The sequence below is a fragment of the Larus michahellis genome, chromosome 3 (genome assembly GCF_964199755.1).
Source record: "Larus michahellis chromosome 3, bLarMic1.1, whole genome shotgun sequence".
In the NCBI taxonomy this organism is placed as follows: domain Eukaryota; kingdom Metazoa; phylum Chordata; class Aves; order Charadriiformes; family Laridae; genus Larus; species Larus michahellis.
The window spans coordinates 39,406,508-39,425,318 of record NC_133898.1 but is presented as its reverse complement, the minus strand read 5'-3'; the positions used below and the strand labels follow the sequence as shown (position 1 = coordinate 39,425,318).

The following is an 18,811-nucleotide window of genomic DNA, read 5'->3' as shown; positions in this document are numbered from 1 at the left end:
GCCCAGACCTTACCGATGGGAGCAGAGGACCATAGCTCCTTCTGCTGAACATATCCTTCATTCCTAGTAACTCACAGGGATTTCAGCTGACTGTAGGTGGGGGTACAAGCAGCAAGAAATCCTTGTGTGCTGTTGGTACATCTAATCTGGAAAGTGGAGTGTCTTTCTAATGCTCATGAATTAACTACGTGGTATCCCTGGAAGGGGTTGTATGTGATTCCGACAGACAGAAGCAGAGGCACGGGGCGTACCAGCAGCATGCCCGTGGTCACACAGCTGGTCGGAGTGGGATGCAGAGCAGAGCCAGGCTGTCCTGTGTCATGTGTCCACGCTGCTTTGCTGCCGCTCTCTAAAACAGAGTACTGACATCTCACCCTGTGACTTGGGGTGGCAGGGATGCCGGAGGTGAGCTGGATGCACGGTCGTGCGTGATGGGGAGTGAGTCAGTGCCGGGGGCAGGTGAATCGGTGCCGGAGGAGCGGGTGGGCCTGGTAATGGGTGGGGATGGCCGGGAGCTGCCACATGGACGTGTGGGAAGCTGTCAGGGAGTGGGGGCCCAGCAGCTGGTACCAGGGTGAGCTGGGAGGATGAAGGGAGTGAAGGATTATCCTGGGCACAGGTAGCACCACTGGTGCCTATGCCTCTGGCAGCATATGGAGGGCAGAAGCCTGCACCCCCACCATGTCCATGGCTTGTTGGTGGGGAGAAGGTGTGCCAAAGGGATGGAACGTAAGGGTGAGCTGAGTGGACAGCTTATAGCCAAAACTTGTTGTGGGCTAGCAGTTCCTGGGCCCTGTGTGACGATGTCCCATGTTCCTGCTGCCAAGGCGGTGTGCTCCAGGCACACCTCTGGACTCCAAGCCTTGGCTGAACATGCACCAAGCCCCAGCTGAGGCTTTCTGGTAAAGCCCCTAAGACAACTCTCCCTGTGCCCGTTAGGAAAGGTTAAAAACTCAAAAAATCGATCCAGCCTCTTAATGTAAGTGTATCTTGCCAGCCTGTTTGGGGCTGGTAAGTGCAATGGCACAGGAGATGGATCCAGGAAATGACAGAGGGGAACATAGCCAGGAGGTCCATTACCAGTTTGGTAGGGTGGAATAGATGTTGGCTATTTGAAGGCAGGAAAGCAATAACTTTCTCGAAGATGGAGAGGAAAATCTGAGGCTCTAAAAATGAGCCTGGCATCAGGAGATGGCTGGGTGCTGGGAGGGAGGAATGGAAAATGCGGATGTGGCTCTGGGAGGAGCCAGGGGCTGGCACTGGTTGTTTCACCTGGATGGGCGTCAAGACTCATCTGCCACCATATGCATGTGCAGTTCAATAACATCACGCAGGGTCTGTTTCCAGCCACACAGGAGGGGATAAAGCCTGGACACTGGAGAAAGTCTGCAAAATTTAAGGAGTCCTAGGAGATACTAATTTCTTGCCTTCTGTTGCTCAGGAGCATATTCCTGGACAGTATGCTGAAATGTGACACTGCCATGGGAGCCTGGGGTTGTAACCCCTTTCCCCCCCAACCCCACTTTGAGACCCGTAGCTTGCCTTAGCAGTTAGATGTCCTTACTTTATACAGCCCCCCCAGATCTAACTCTTCCTAGGGGTGCTGAGCAAATGCACTAACAGAGTGACTGACCAGAGGGGATGCTGGGAGAGAGCGAGCAGTGGGGGGTGCTTTCCCACCTGCCCGCCAGAGGACCACCAGCTGGCAGGGTTGTGGTTGCCCCTGGAGATGGACGCTGCCTGAAGAAGCCCTGTCAAAGCATTGTAGCAACCAACAGCCCTTCATTGAGCTGCTGGAAGAGGGTCCCAGGAGCTGTCAGGAGGTTTTTGGAGACCTTATGTTAAATCTGTTCTTCAACACCTGCTGGCACTCAGTGCTTCCCAAGCCCAGAGCAGGCTGCAGGGGGATGCTGGTGCACTCCTGTGTGCTGGATCTGATTTTGCCCTTTCACAGGAAGATCTTCACAAGAGCTTAAGGGTCTGATGTAAAAAAAAAAAAAAAAAAAAAAAAAAAAAAAAAAAAAAAAAATGCTGAGCATACCCTCAAGTCTGCTTCCATTGGTGAGGGAGCTGTGGGTGATCAGCCATGCTGCAGCACCCAGCCTGAAGTAACCCTTCCACGATCCCCTCATCTTCCCATGACAGAAGAAAGGTCCCTTGCTCATGCTCGCTTGACTCATCTCGTTCTCCGCTTCCAACAAGAGAGTGATTGGTGTTGGTAAACAGCATGTTATAAATAGGCAACTGATGCTATATTGGGAGGAGTTTTCTCCACTGGTAAGCACAGGCGTGGTGGGACTTGGGCCTGGAAGCTGTGAGCTTGGCTGACAGGCATGCGGAGGAACTGGTGACCCCTCGTCAAGGGGCTACTGTGGACATGGCTGGGGGGAAGGTTCTTGAGCGCCAGCTCTGTCCCTGAGAAGCCATCCACAGCTTCCCACCCCTACTGACATGTGGATGGGGACATCAGAGAGGAGGCTTGAAAGCAGCTAGGATTCGGGAGGAAGGAGTGAGATGAGCAGGGCTGTGTTGGGCTACAGATATCCTTGAGGAGCTGCAGATGTTTCATGTAGGGGCGAAGGTACTGCAGTTGGCAGCAGTGGGGTAAAACTTGGGGCTTGGTAGCTGTCAACTTCCTCCTGATGAGATGGTCCCTGACTTGGGAGAAGGTACATAGCCAGCGTTTGTTGAGGCTCTGAAGATGAGCAGATGACTGTTCTGGGCTGCTCTGTAGTGCCCACTGGGGTGCCAGGTAGAAGGCACCAAATGCCAGATCTCTCTCTGATTGCTGCCTGTTCACACGTGCACGTCCCTAGGCCTGTGCTGCTTGGAGAGTAAGTATTGACCCTGAAGTGCTGCTGTGGCTTTCTGATGAGCTGCAGTAAATGAGTCACCCCCCTGGTTTGTGCATGATGTGAAGCCCTGAAGAGCTCTGGGCAGCAGGATTGATCTTGGAGGTCACAGCGTTGACCCTGAGAGGACATTTCCCCCTGCCACCAGACCCAGCAGTTGATCCCCAGCAGCCATGCCTGATGGCTGGCACCGCAGCCTCGATGGAGGCCTGATTTCCGTATGTTGGGATTCCTTGGAGGCTTTGACCGAGATGCCGGTCGAGTGGCGTAAGTAGAGGGCAGGGTGCCAGGGGTGAAATTCCAACCTCCCCGCTCACTTACGGGGCCGTGGCAGAATTGCTGTGGCAAGCCTCAGGCGTAAACAGGCAGGCAGGGCAGCAGTGGCAGGGCTGGCCACCCAGGAGGAGAGGCTGGAGGAGGTGCTGCCCTCCTGCATCCCTGTACTTTCCCATTTCAGGCCCTGGAGGAGCTACGCGTGGCTTCCAGGTTTGCTCTGGGGGCAGCTGGGCACCTTCCCCTCTGGAGGCTGGCCTGGGAGATGCAGTTCCAGCCCCAGCAGCGTGAGGTGTAGAGGGGATGTCTCCACCACAGGCAGCTGTCGTTCAAGGAGCTGAGAGTTGGCGTGCCTGGGATGCACCTCCTGCTAGGCCGATGCGAAATCAGTGGTCCCCTGCTTAAGCAGCCTTCCCCCCCACATCAAACAGGGGAGGGTGACTGGGAAGAAGGAGCAGCTGGGCTTGCCTGGGAGCTCTTTGGAGGGCAGTGATGGCTTGCAAAGTGCGAACTGAATCTGAAAGCTCTCGCAGTTTGAGGAGTGGAGGCTTTGCTTGGCCCACTGCTCGAATAAGCGGTGTTGTTCGGCCTTATCCTGCATTGTCCACGTTGTGTTTTAGACTGTGTAAACCTAATGCTGCCTAGTGCTTTCCTGTGAAGTATCAGGCTGGCTCCTCCGAGCTGATTGGGATGCATTGTAAGATCCAGGCAAAAGGCATTGTAAGACCAGCCTGACCAGCATGTGAGATGAGGCAGTGTGGCTGCGCTTTCTCCATTGATAAAAAGCAAAATACCCTGCAAGAGGCTCCTGCCTTATGTCTAGCATGTAGCACATGTCTTTCCACACCATGATCTAAAAAGCAAATGTTAGGAAGCTTCTGCTCCATCACGCGTTAATGAAGCTCGCCTCTTGCATCTGTAGATTGCGTTCCCCAGCAGGAGTGCAAGAGACCCTGGATTATAGAACTACTTGGGGAAATTGAGGTACTCGAGTGCTTTAGTGCAGGAGACCTGTTCAAAATACCCCGTAACAGCAATGGAGATGCAAAGGCCGTGTTGGTTGTGTGGTGGTGTTTGCCAAGAGCAAGGCAAGCCTGATGCTAATGCTGATGATGGGTAGCAAGTCTGGCAACAAATTGCGGGTGTGTCCCACTGTGTAAAAATGAGACAACTGGGATGTTTGAATGTTGATATAAATGAGAAAACTGAAGTTCACCATGTTGACACTTGCCAAACTACTGTGTTTATTTAAAAATAAAAAAAGCTTGCTTTCCTCTCCTGCTGTGGACACTTTGGACACCATGGGAGGCAGCTGTGCCGGAGGAAGTGGGAAGTGAGAGGGAAAGCTAGGATGACAGGGTATAGAGGTTTAGATATTTGGCCATGATGTGACTGAAAGAGAACACTGGCCTTTCAGGCTATAAATGCAAAGGAGTTGTGCTGCAGAGCAAGGGGACCGCAGTACCGTTCTCGCGCTGGCCATATCCGTGTTTGGGATGCTCAGGCACAATACAGCTAGAAAGATGCTGACCATACAGAGAGACATCAGCTGCGGAAGCAGTCAGAGGCTGGAAAGGTGTGCTTGGAAAAATGCCAGGTGTACAGAGCATAGCTTAAGGAGAGTGGAGGCAGGTGAGACATCTCCTGACAGCAAGGGATCTTATATCTCCATGCTGAGAAGGGGGAGCAGTATTTTTGGAGGAGCAGCCAGAAGCAGAAGTAATGAAACAGAATCAGGAAGAATGGGATGCCTTTCAAGCCTGCTAGAACCATTTGCCCATGAAGAGAAGAAAGCTTTCTGGTCTGGGATTATTTATTTAACCAGTCACTATAAAGTGTATTTGGAGGAACTTATTTCTCATCATCAAAGAAAAATTCTGGTTAAGCTACTTGATCTTTGCTGCTTCTACCCTGAGACACTCAGCTGGGGCTGGGCTGATAACCAGTGCACATAGCCAGGGTTCAGAGAGTAGTCTTGGAAAACATCTGGTCCTTGAAGCAGAACATAGTGCTCAAGTCCGTCCCTTCTTAGGTAAACACTTTAATTTAGCCATATACTTAAGTTATGATGGCTTCAGTGAGAGCGTTTCAAGATAAGTACATACTTAGGAGCTTTCCTGAGCAGGGGTGATTTCTTTTGCATGAAGATCCTTGGAAAAGTATCTTAACAAGCATTTGCCCATACAGCTGTCAAAGCTCGATTTGTGTTGGGAGAAATACTAAGCAGTAACCTCATCTGGGTTATTAATTAGTAATTGATCTCAAAATGCCATAATCTACTAATTGTTTTTATACTCTTGCTCCCGTGATGTGTTTGGGAAGGCCAGGCAAGCTTCACACCTATAAGGAAAATTCTGGAGGAACTGCTTGCTGTTCTGCCATGTTGTATTAGAGGCCTCAGCCACTGCTTTAACGGGTGATTTGTCTTTTCAAGCAATACATGTGATATGTTGTCCTGATCCAGAAATGAGGTAAGGGACAGCATGTTCGCCTTGCCCTCGCACGTGAACCAGCAAAGAACAGTTTTGTTGCCTGAAGGTACTCTGATTTTCTTCGGGGTCCACTGGCTCCTTTTTATTTGGGTATACTGCCTTTCCTGCCCGCCTCTGTGATGCTGCACTTCACATCGGTCCGTGTAGCCAGATGCCCCTTCCATAGAAGGGGAACAGCCAGGAGTGTGCTTTCTTGGTGGAAACATATGGTGCACTTTGGTGCATCTTGCCAGTGTTGTGCTGTGTGCTGGTACCCTTGTCCAGGGAAGGGTTAGGGTTGTGGGTACAGGGTGACCTTCAAACCAAACTTCAAGGCTCCACTCAAGGATGGAGACACAAGATGAGATTCAGCCTAGGCTTGGGGCACGTGCACCCCATCCATCAGTGCTGTCACGCTGTTTTCTTTTGGCGTTAGGTGTCATCTGTGGAAGCACAGAGTATGAGGGAGTGTTTTGAGAGGGAGAGGTGGTCTTGGGAAACAATGGCCAGAAGTGATGGGTTTTGGCTCCCACTAACCCATAAGGATGTGTCAAGGATGAAGGGCTTAACTTGCAGCAGAGGTGATGGGATGGGAGCAGCGCAGCTCTTCTGAGTGTGGTCCCTCTTGGGGTCGCTGCTGCGGTTCCAATCAGGAATCACCACTGATTTGCACTCTGTTTAGGGCTGTGCTTTCCATGGAAAGCAGCCTTCAGGTGTGCAGACTACCTTACAGCTGCTCTAGGCCATGATGCTTAGCTGCTCCTGGGTGTTCTCCATATGCAAGCCCATGGAAAGTGCCTGCTGCTGTTTTCCTTTCAATGCCACAGCCTGGAGGAGCAGAGGCTGCCTGGGAGACATGCCTGAGGGGCTGTCAGGTATCTGGTCTTAGTTCTTGTGTGTGATGCTGGTCCGTCTGGGCAGGAGGGCGCTTCCTGACTTCACCTCCAGCAGCCCTTGGTGCACAGTATTTGGTGTGCTCCACGTTGCTTCTGGGGTGACCTTCAAGGCACCTCCTTTATATCAAGTCAGGATTTCAGTGGTCTTAGGTGTGAGCACCCTAGCTTCAGCCAGGGCTGTGGGCAAAAGGAGCCCAGGTTACCAACTGCATGTCTTTAGTAGACTTTCATAGGCTTGGTATTTGCTCTTGTGGAGCTGTGCTCCATGGATAAACAGTGACTCAGAGCTGCTTTGCCCAGTTAAAGTACTGTTTCTTTGTTTGTCCTAACATTGAGATAGAGTCCAGATGACACAAGGCTTGCACTGCTGCGTCTTACTGAAAATTCAGTACCCTCCTCCAAGTCCAAACAGCCACTTTATCTTGCACACCTGTATCTGCAGGTCTGGGAGCCGGGCTGCTTGCCTTGAAGTACCACTTCAGTGTTCCTGGTCTCAGCTGGACGCCATCGTCTCTGTGCCCAGCGACCGACCGGTGCTTTGTTCCCTGTGTTCCCAAGCCAGGCCCAGGTCCTCTTGCCAAGCCCCACGGGGTGGAGAGAGACCATTGAAAAGAAGAGCACAATCAGCATCACTCAAGTGCTGGGGGCTGGCTGAGAGCCCGGCATTCCCAGCCTGGTGCATGCGAGTGATTCCTGCCTGCAGACCCCAGCCCTGGCAGTTGAAGGCAGGCAGAGCTGCCCTGAAAGCTCAAAGAGACGTGTTCAACCCTCATTCTTCCCAGCAGGTGAAGGTTGTCGGTGAGCTGGCTCTAGATTAGATCCTTCTGGTAGCATCAGAGCAAACGTCCAGCAGAAGAGGAACTGGGACATCTTTGGGTACTGATATGCCAAGTGAGGTCCAGTGGTTCTCTGTCTGTAGCACAGGTGAGGGCCTGGGGGCAAGGACAGTCTAAAATCTGTGTTTAATGTCCATCTTGCTCTGCTATGGACCTTTGTTATCTATTCAGTGCCCAGCAGGAGCTCAAAATTGGTCTCTTACAGCCTCTGTCTGCCATGTTGGAGTTCAGTAGCTGCTGGGACAGAGTGCATAAAGGGAGCGGTGTGCTGTAAAGCCTCAAGGTTTTTCCACCATCACTGTCCTAATTTGGACGTCCTTTTGGCCAAGGTTGCCCTGTTGTTCTTGGTTGTACTGGTTGCTGTGCCAGCCCTGTGCATAGTGTCCTGGGTTGTGCTGTGCTGCTGTTGCTGGAGCTCTGACTCCTATCTTGATTTCCCCAGCATATGCAGAATGCTGGTTCCTAGGTGTTCTCCTGTAACTGTCCTGGCTTGCTGGCCACATCCAGACCTCTTGCTGCGAGAGCCCTTTGCTGATGTCTGCTGTTGAGGAACAACTGACTTCTTTCCTCCTCCTGCTGTAGCTGATGAATTTCTTCTCAGCACGGAGTTGTAAAGGGAGCTCAATTCTACCTGCTTCAGGGCTGTGATTGTGTTGACCTTTGTTGTTTGCCTGTGCTATGGGTCCTTTGTAGACTAACCCTGCAAGGCAAGCACTACCCTAGGAGTGCGGTAAGGAAGGGGAGGAAAACACGAGAACATCCCTAGCCTGCAAAATACAAACACTTGGAGCTGCAATCTGCTTAAGGACCTTTGGAAAGGATCAGCCTTTATTTGTTATAGAAAGGGTGCAGGTGCCAGGGTTTGGAGTAGATGTTCCTGTTGTTGTAGGAGCAATGCTGAGAGGCTGCTCCTGCTGGAGGCCATGCAGCATGCTGGCTCCTTGACCCCCAGTGCCCACAGGGGAAGGGGTTTCCCCTCTGGGCTTGCTGATTTTGCATCCTGTGTGTTTCCTGCTGGATGAGGGAGCCAGGCTTGTAGGCCCTTCCCTGCTAGTGCCAAGTTTCTCCACCTTCTGATGTGAAGGAGGGGTGTTCTGTGTGCTGCTAAGTGTCAACTCCAGGGATGCCGCTCTAAGCGGCTCTTGCACCTGCTTTGCCACTGTTCCTGAATTGATGCAGGGTTTCAATTTTCCTGGGTCCCTATGGAGCACTTGCTAAAAGCATGAAGCTTTTCTGAAGTACCATCCAAGACACATAATGCCGCAACCCTGTGCCTGCTAAGTGCGGTGTTGTCAGTGCTTAGGGCAGGAGGACCGGGCAAGAGAGACGCTTACCCCCCAATAACCTCTGAGTGAGCAGCTTGCGTGCTGCAGAGTAAGGAGTAGGGATGCTCCCAGGGCTGATGCAGTAGGGTATCCTACCAGCCCCTGGCCTGGAACCAGCTGTGGAGCCCGGAGAAGCAGTTTGGACAACTCTTGAGAGATGCTTCTTGCCACTGCTTGGTGACTCGCATCACCAAGGCTTTCCTTGGTGGGAAGTGCTGATCACACTGTGTAGGGAAGTGATTGTAATCATGCCCAGTGGACAGAATTCCTGTGTCTTTGAGCGCTGTGCTGCAAGGAGGTAAAGACTCCTGTCGTGCAGAAGTGAGGAGGAGGAAACAATCAATGTGACCTTGAGAGACTAGCTCAGAAACCTGGGTTTACGAGAGACACACACATATGCCTCACTTGAGAGGAAAAGCTGGGTGCAGATGAGAATACCCAGTCTGTCATGACTGGCAGGGGACAGTTATGGGGCATGAAGGAAGGCAAATATGTTAATACTCCCCTATGCACAAGAGGATTAAGATCAGAGATAAACAAGAAGCTGTAAGGTGAGGTGAGCTTACTGATAAACAAAGGAAAAAGGGATGAGAGCTGGGAGAGGAGTAAAGCTCTTGCTAAAAATGTCTATCTGTGCAAAATGGAAAAGATGGCGTTTGGTCACTTAAGAAATGGAGGGGAACATGGAAAAATTCAGAGCAAATAAGGCATCACCAGTAAGTCTGGTCCATGCTTCAGAAAAGCCAGATGTCATGCACCTGAACAGCTCTCACTAACAGTGCTCAAAAGCTGAAGTGATATTTGTGCAGTAAAGATCCTGTATAAATAGTTACTCTCACCTAAGGAATGAAGTATGGGTGAGCCAGCCTGGGGCAGGCTCATAAAAATTTTGCAAGGAAGGTGCATACCACATGCAAGTAGCATAAGCGGTGATAATAGACATGTAGGAGATGACCAAGAAGGCAACCCCTGAGGAACAGCCCATGTGTCACTGGGGTCCATAAACCAGAAGCTGAAAACCACTGGTGTTGAGAGATGGTGGAGTCTCCATCCTTGAGTTTGGTAAGCATCTGCTGGGAATTGGTAGCTACTGCTACTGCTGCGGTGTTGGGTGGTAGGTGAGGAGGCCCTGTTTTCTGGGGCTTACTCCCAACCAGGGCTTGGTTGCCATATGGCCACTGCTTTGCAGAATATACATCGTGAAGTCCAGCGCCTTGTCAGTCTCACCACTCAACTTATTTATTTTGCGTTTGCTGTATCACTACCAGCATATGCCTACAGGAAACAAGGGAAGCCAAACAGTGAGCAGTGTTTCTTTATAGACTATAAAGTACAAGCTGGCAGACAAACTTGGTTTCTTTCTGATAGATTTATAGCCCAGGAGCTTGAAGGGAAAGTGACAGGTAGATATATTTGGAACCAAAGTGTTTGATTCGGTGACTCATGAAATCTAACACTCAAAATTTAATGCAAATCAGGTTGGCTGTGACTCTGCTGTGCAGACTGAGAGCAGATTGATGCGGAGAACTGTTGGATTGGTTTGGGCTTCCTCTTGATGGCAGAGGAGGAGATGGGCCCTTGCCATGGACTAGGATGGGATGCATGGATGGGACCCTGAGGGTGTCCATGTGGCATCAAGACTCCATGGTGTTTGTCAGGAGGCAAATAAGATGGGGCTGGAGACCTCTCCTTAGTGGTGCAGAAATGCCAGGTGCCAGGGCTGTGTTGGTTCCTCGTAGACAGATGGAGGCGGTCGGGCGGCTTTCTTGGCAGCAGTGCCGTAGCATGGTATTGCATGTCTGCCACTGTTCCACCAAACCTCCCTGGAGGGGAAGGGGATGCCATCAGCCCTTCCCTGTTGGCCAGACAGGGACAGACGCCCCTTGCCCAGGAGCACCCAGTACAAAGGGATGTAAAAACAGAGGCAGGAGGGCAGCAAGGTGTGAGGCAGGAGCAAAACGCAGAGCCAGAGAGACCAAAGAGCCTTTAGGCCGAGGACAGATTAGCCAGCTGAGATGAGAGGAGCATGAACTACTGCATACCAAGGTTTTGAGCGGTGGTACAGCCCCTCTTGGCATGGTATGTTATGTTCAGGGCACCATATGACTTGAAAGCACTGCCAGCAGATTGTAGGGAGTTCCTGTAAAAAAGAGGCATAAAAAAGACCTAGCTGTCTGCAGCTAAATCGGTATCGCTTGGCAAGGCAGACAGTTTCCGGTGAGCGAAGGCAGCATGAAGGGTTTTGCTGATGTTCAAAGGTAAGGTTTTGTGATTGACTATCCTGGGTGATCTTGAAAGGGATGGAGTTGTGACCTGAACAGGTTCCCTGACCTTCATGGAAGTTAGCACCCAAAAGCTCTTCTCCTTATGGAAAATCATGGATGAGAAAATAACTTCCAAAAAATAAGTTGTTTTGTGTGGCCTGGTCAAAGGAGGGCTGTCAAGATGAAGTTGTGGAAGTGGTTTGGTTTCACCTGAAACTTGATGATTTCTCTGATGCTGAGATTCCCCAGCTTGTGGAGTGTTTTTTCCCAAGGAAGGGAGGGGGAGTTCTTCAAACAACCCTATTTCAAGCATTCGAAATGAAGGAGCAGCCCAGCACTGAGCCCCAGGAAGTAAGCAGGGGTCTCCAAAACATCTGTGTACCTTCAGGATCACCCTCTAGCAGGTTCAGGACAGAATGTCAGGAGGAGTTCCCCTCCTCCTTTTGGGTGGATAAGCCATTCTTCCTTCCCCTTTTGCTCATGAAGTGATCTACGTACATCTTGATTGCCTTTAGGAGAAAATAAAACCCAGGTTTCTCGTGGATCCAAAGGCTCCCAGCTGTTACAGTCTACTTCCATCCCTGCCAGGCACCATCCCAGTGCAGAATGAATCACTTGGGTGGTCGGCTGTGCTTACACCTGTGCTGGGAGCAGAACCAGGGGTTCCCGAGCAGCAGGATGTGCACAGCCAGCAGTACGCAAGCTGCTGCAGAGTGGTGCTCTGAGCAGCATGGGGTCAGGGGCTGGCCGTGACAGTGACGGTATCTGCCAACACCAGGGCTGGGAGCTTATACACACAAAAAAAGTTGTGATGCCCTTTGCTGGGAGATATTTGAGGCCTGATGCAAAGCCAGATGGAAGGACCTTAGACCCAGGGCAAGTGTGCGCTTAGTTTTTGCTTTGAAGAAGCCAAACCTGCCAGATCAATGCTTTGGAGGCCTGGTGTCTGCTTGGCTGGCTCATAGAGATGATGAAGCATGCAGGGGGTGTTGTACGTTGACTGGAGGAGATGGAGAGGAGGCAGAGAGATGCAGGGCTTTGGCAGGCCCTCCCTCCTTCCTGGGCGATACAGGACTGATCCTTATTGTATGCTCGTCGGTGCTTTGCCCAGGCTTGTTTGAAATGTGCCAGTAGCACATTTTCTTCTTGATGCTTTTCCCCTTCGCCTGCAGATCGCGTTCCTCCTCGCTGCACCCAGTGTGTCAGCACTTCTCCGTCCCTCAGCTGCCTGAAAGCCCCATGCCAGGTCTGAAGCATGGCGCAGGGCAGCTTTCCCACCACTCTGTCTGCAGCAAGAGCGCTATTTACCCCTTTTATTTGCTGCTGTACTCTGGGAAAGGCTTTCAGCTGATTTGCAAGCCCCCTTCTCCCTGTCTCTCCCGAGGCTTTTCCCTGCTTGCTCGCCAAAGGTTGGACTGTTCTTCCTGTGGTCTGTTTGTGGCTGCAAGCGGTTTGCACAGAGCTCTGCTGGTCTTCTCCGTCGAGCTGCAGGTAACCTAGGTGGCTGTTTGGGGGGTGAAAAGGCTCCCTCAACCTTGGGTGCCCGCTGCTGCATGAGGGTCCCCAAGTGCCCAGTGCAAGCAGGTCTGTGTTGCCCTGTCAGGCAGGGGCTCAGGGTGGCACGTCCTCTGGGCTCAGGTCCCTGGTGTCACAGCGTTACCTATGGTGCTTGGGAGACCAAGGGGACCCCAGAGGAGCAGGTCTGCAAAGACACATGCCATGTCCCCAGCACCCTCTGGGGCCAGGTACTAAAACAGACCTCACCTTCCTGAACGTCATGTCCTAGAGATTTAGCAAATTTTGGGATGGTTTTTTTTTTGGTTTTGGTTTTTTTTTTTTTTTTTAATCTGGAAATCTCTAGCATCCTCACCCCAGACCTGCTGGTATCCGGCTGCCTATCTCTGTGCCCTGAGACTGTCACATTTCCGTAAACGAATGCATCTCTACTGGAGCACAGTCTCTCTGTTCTAATTACAGATGGGGTTATTAACATTTACCGGTGAGAAAACAAATGAATGTAGCTTGTATGCTTACGTCGTTCTGGCTGCAAGGGCAGGCATATGCTTTATTGATTTATATTTTTCTGCAAGTGTTTCTCAGGCCACCTCCTCATGTCTGGCTGACATCGGTGGTGCGGCTGGAAGAACACAGCTAGCCGCTCGCCCATGTCAGTGCATCTGTCTGCCTGTAAGCCAGCTGCCCACCTTCTGCATCACTCCTGCCCGAGTCCCAGCAGGTTGCTTTCTCTTTCTTCTTTCCTCCTGGTGCCAGGGTTTTGGCAGAGGATGCGAGTGCTGGGCATGAGGCACAGAGACTCCAGGGTGAGCTGGAGAGGAGAATGGGAAATGCTCCATTTGGGAGGGCCTGCAGCGCTATTTTTATTGCGTGCCCTAGCCACTCTGTGCTGCGTCAGAGTTCGGCGTGGGGCAGGTAGCCTCCTCAATGGGTGTCTCCTGGTCCCCTGCCCTGCAAGAGCCCCTCAGGACTCTGCCAGACATCAGCCCCTGCCCAGACTGTGGGATGAGTCCATGAGCATCCTGATGCACACTCTGCAGGCTGAGACATAGAAGGGTGAAGGGGTGTCATCCTGGCCTTCCCAGCCTCGTGCCACCTTCTTTCCTCTTTCCCTTTGTAATGGATGGCTGGGAGCGTGGAGGCTTGCTTGGCTTCTATGTGGATGCTCATCCGAAAGGAAAACCCAGTGAGCTGTGCTGACCTGCAGGCCAAGGACAACAGCAAGGAGGAGAACTCCTGTTCTGCTGAGTCTGCCAAGCCCTCAAGAGCAGCAGTTCCCAGGGCTGAGCAGGCAGGAGCTGGGCTGGAGGCTGCATGCACTGCAGGACCCGGGTGGGATGTGCTATAGGGACTTCAGCTGGGAAGCAGGATGCCTCTGCTCCTGACATGTAGGGGTGGAAACATGGGGCAGTGTGGACGCATAGGTCCTGCTGGGAATGTAGAGGTTGTGGTGTGGGGAAGGAAGCAGACTTCTCTGTGGATGGGGGAAACTGGGGGACTGTTGTTCCTCCCTCTGCCCTTCCTGCTGCTCATAGAGAAGGGGTTGGAGTCCAGTAATGCTGAATAAGAGCTGAAAATGCCTTTTGGCAAGTCATTCTGTGCTGTCCTTGCTGTTTTGAGGAAGTCAGCATTAAACACACAGACTAGGGCTTGCGTGGGACCTGGTTTGATGTCCTGCTCTTACTGCTTCCTTGGCCCGGTTGTGGTGGGAAGCCGTACTTCCAGTCAGGAAAGGGCTTGGACACCTCGGGCTGGTTCCCACCACGCCAGCCCTCACAACAGCTTACCACCAACTCCCTGTGTCTCTCTCTTGATGCGCAGAAGCTTGTGCTGATGGTAGCATCCCAGCCCAGGCAGAGCCAAGATAATCCTGTTCTACAGCCTGTTAGGGGAAGGAGGGACCAGGAAAGGCACTTTTAACCACATCCGCAGAACAGCACAGCGTGTGTGGTCACAGAGGCTCTCCTACCTGTGGTGGCAGCATAGGTGTAAGGAGGCACCCAGGGTCCTTCCCCAGAGGCAGGTAGCAGGATCTGAACAGAAAGTTTTGCAAAACCATCTCTGCTTTGGGTGGAAGTAGGACATGTGTTTGGGGAGGGGGGCGGTTGTTGCTGTAGAAGTACCCCTTTCCCTCCCGTGCTGCTGGAGGGGATTTCCTTTGGTAATGGCGAGCGTGCTGCTGTACCACAAGACTGTGCTTGCTGTGAGCGCCGCCTTTCCTCCCTGCCTGTGCTTTGCTTAAAACACCGCACCTGGCATCGGCCGCCTCCAGGACCAGCCCTGCACCTTGCAGCACAGGACATGTTGCAGCGTGCCCTGCCTGGTAGAGGTTGGGGACCAAGGGTCCCGTGGAGCAGCCATCTGAGACCAAGGCGCAAACTGAGTGCGAGGACAGAGGCATTGCCAAGCCTATGGGTTGCGCTGTGCCTGTCAAGACCAGCCAGCCTCCTGCTCAGCTGATAGGCTCCTGGGGAAGGTCTTTGGATGAAGGATACTAGGTAGACACTATTGATCAAGCCTGCAGAGATGGTTGTTAAGCGTTTTCTTAGTTGCCTCATTTGTGTTGTAACACCAGAAGAAGCTGGGTACCTTGGTGGGTCTGACCTGAAGTGATGTGCTGGCAGGTCACCTCTAGCCTGCTGCCAGGTGTGCCTGCAGCTGGGGGAGCTGGAAGGACAAAAGTGTTCCTGACATCCCTGCAAGCTCTCCCAGCCTTCCCACACACCCGAAACGCCTCTCTCTCCATGGGGAGCCCCTTCTTGTGCTTACCAGCCAAGCAGGAGGTTGCATACCTAAGGATGGTGCTGACCGCTGCTGGGACACCTGGCTGGGCTGACGAAAGGGCAACCTAAGCCTTGGACATATATGCCACAGCTTTTCTATTACTGGGTGTTCTGGGTGGGTTACTGGAGAGACTAGGAAGGTTTATCTCCAGTCCCTTCCAGTCCATCTTCTGGGCTTCAGGGAAAACACAAAAAGTCTCTGGGACCTGTCTCTGTGAAATGTGGCTTAAATTACCAGCAGGCTTGCAAAGTTTGTCTTGAACACGTAATGGTTTTTATAAATAATGATTATGATAGGGTCGTGGGCAATGTGAGTGTATGAATGAGCCTCGTTGCTTTTAGAAAGACGACTGGAAAATGGGGCTATAAAACATGCAGGAATGAGGTAAATAGTTTGGTCTCTGCAGAGGAAAATTATACTTCTGTGATATGTTCTAAGTCTTTCAGTACTTCGGTAAAATAATAGGTAATATTCGTCCAGCTTATGTAATTTGCTTGGATGTTCAGAAAACCTCTGAAATTCCTTGCAGAAGACTATTAAGAAAACTGTCCGCTGGAGGAGGTGTAGAGTCCTGGATCAAAAACTAGCTGAGGGTCCAAAAACAAAGCCTAGGAGTGAATGAGGAACTTGAATGTGCCAAGAGCAGAGGGATGAGGTCCTTCGCTATTAATGACCCAGAAAAGATAGTGTGCAGCAAGGTATCCAAAATCTGCCGATACCCTGGAGTCATTCAGATTTGACAAGCTGAAGCAACTCCAAAGTAACACAGCAAGGAGAAAGTGGGTACTGAGAAGTGTGCAGTCAGGTGTATTGGAAGGAATTATTCGTTCTGGGACATGGCTGGCTACTAAATTACTGTGGCTACTCAGGGCAGCCACACTGCAGGCCAGTAAGAGGGATGTTTTTCCTCAATAGGCAAAGATGCCATAGGAGAAATAAACCATGCTCAGCTGCACAAGGAGTAGAATAAGGAGAGATGCTGAGAGCATCAGGATGTCATTCCGGCAGTCAAGGTCGTTTCCCTACCCAGGATATTGTATGTGGTTCTGGTCACCTTTCCATAGGGTCAAAAGAGCGGACTATATTGGGGATGTGCGGTGAGAGTGGTTAGAGCTGGAAGACACCTCGTGTCATGGGAAGGAGAGAGCACTTAATAATAGCTTAGTAGGTCTAGAAAAAGCAAAGGCTTTTATTCTTTGCCTTTTCTCACTATGGGAGGAGAAATGAAGGCTGTGGACTTGCAGTGAGATTGTAGTGGTTTATTCAACATCTGGAACTCACTGCTGCATTTTACAACCTAAAAGTTTATAAGATTCCCAAGAAGAGGAATGAGAGATAATTATCTTTGCAATGAGTCCATCTAGGCTGACACTTTAGAGGTAAAAACAGAGGGGTGTAACTGTTCCCACTCCAAAGCATCTTACTTCTCTTTGCTGAGTCTCATCCCATCATTTCTTCCCATCCCTCCCCTGGAGCTGCCGAGTCTCTCATTAATTCAACCGGGGTGAATTATCCTGCCTGGCTTCCCAGTTTGTTCCCAACTGCGATCTTGTGGCTTGGCTTTCTCCTACTGCTTTTCCACTCCCATTTTCTTCTCTTGGCAGCCCTGCTCCAGCTTTGTACCTGTGAATATCTCTTGGTGGTTTTTCCAATGTGGCTGACCCCCCTCAATGCCTGTACCCAACCGGGCTTTTGCTCATCGCAGTGACCTTTGTCATCGGTGCTTCAGCTGTTTTGCAGCTGTTCATCTATCCCAGCTGATCCAGGAGGGATCACTTTGAAGCCAAGCTCTCTAGGACACTGCAGTGAATGGTTTGGTGGTCACTATCCAGCCAGTGTTGTGCTGCGGTGCTGATAGATCTCTGCAGCCAGGCAGGAGATTGCCAGGATATACCATGAGCTGGAGGGAAGAGCCCTGCAACCCTCTCTGCTAATGTCACCATCCAATGCAGAGCTAGAAGGGCAGAGCTGGTGGCAGGGGACATCTCTGAGACAAGAGGCTGAAACCAGCACAAGGCAGTGGTGGTGGCGGCTTGGGCAAGTGATGGCTCTTTTGCCCAGCCCACCAGGATGGCATTTCTGGGCTTGGGTGAGCAGCCCCTGAGCGTTGCCCAGCAGTGACGTTGTGCCAGCCAGCCTCTCTGCTTGGTACATGGTAGTAGTGAAGGATTTGGGGTGGTTTGTGGGTGCTGGGGGGTGATTTATGGATTGGCAGCCTGGATAGGTCTTCTGGTCTGTTACCGCTGCTTCCTTCTGCAGCTGATGGGATTTTCTCTCCCCTGTTTGTGCTGTTGATTTGTCATTTCTAGACCGCGCTGGTGACGCTCAGTTTGCATTTATCCATTGCTAGCGTGGTCTTCTCTGTGTTTCCCATGGAGCTGTTCTGTGCAGGAGGAAGATTGTCCCATGTTGAAGCAGTGATGCTACAGTGATGCTGACCCGAGCCCAGCTGCAAGTCTTGTAGCAATTTGAGGAGGGCACTGAAATAAATAAAATATTTGATCAGCTTGATAGTATAGCCTAAGCCACCTCCCTGCCCTCTGCATGCTTGCATCTAAATGCATTCAAGTCAGAGGAAGGAAAGAAAACAAGCAGGGGGTGTAACCAGCCCCTGATGGGTGCCCTGGGAGCTGGGGGCTGAGGCCCACAGTGAGCAGAGGGTGGTGATTCAGACTAATAAAGCTAATGGCACGCAGCCAGGCAAAGGAAATTGTGGGATCATGATGCAGCAACTGTCCCGTAGCAGTTTGTTTCCGTCATCCAGACGTGACTTCATGTCTCCACCACCCCACCCTTTCATTCTTTCCTGTACATAAAATGTTCTCCCTGCTGAGGGGAAGGGGCTGAGACATTGTGTCCTCAAGAAGAGGAGTAGTCCATGAGAAAGAGAGGCATCTAAATGGTGTGAGAGTGGGGGAACAAGAAAGGGAGCTCTGGGACTGTGTGTGGTGAGACCACAGCTGCTGAAACACCTGGGTTCTTCCAGCACCCCACAAACTCAGCAGGCTTCTCCAGATGACCTTGTCCCTGGACACTGTTTCCCAGGGAAATCCTGCAGTGCAGAGGAGCCTGAGATAGCAGGCAAAGTTGGCCCCTAACTTTGACAGGGCTATCCTGTTGTCCAGCTGGTGTGTGTCTAACTAGGCCTTTCTCTCTCTTCCCTAGGGAAGACGATGAAGCTGTAGAGATGCTTCCCTACGTGATCGCCACCCTGGGCTCAGCAGGGGCCACCTGCAAAGCCTCCACATGCAACAACAGCACCAAGGACTACTGCTACAGTGCCCGCATCCGCAGCACTGTGCTGCAGGGGCTGCCCTTTGGTGGAGTGCCCACCGTCCTAGCACTCGACTTTATGTGCTTTCTCGTAAGTCTACCTACTGCTGCTTCAGCACTGTCTCCCCTAATTAGCCACGAAGGGAGGACTGTGATCCTGTGATTAGAGTTGAGGGCCCCAAATGCCATCTCAGACTTTGCTGCTGGCTGACTTTATGGTCTTCATAGTGTTGCTTAGCCACTATTGACTTAACTCCAGTACCACTGCACTGAGCCCATGGAAGGGTGTTGCAAATTTTCCTAAGGACACGTGTAAGCTTAG

The 18,811-nt window shown here is 51.5% G+C and overlaps 1 protein-coding gene across 2 annotated transcripts in view; it reads left to right on the top strand.

Moving 5' to 3' along the window:
• TMEM63B (transmembrane protein 63B) overlaps positions 1-18,811 on the top strand; it is a 49,216-nt gene that overhangs the window by 11,342 nt on the left and 19,063 nt on the right. For both annotated transcript variants that reach the window (XM_074579773.1, XM_074579772.1), the window contains exon 2: positions 18,382-18,580. In XM_074579773.1, coding sequence (XP_074435874.1) covers positions 18,404-18,580 — 177 coding nt within the window. In that variant the 5' untranslated portion in view covers positions 18,382-18,403. The remainder of the gene's footprint in view (positions 1-18,381; positions 18,581-18,811) is intronic.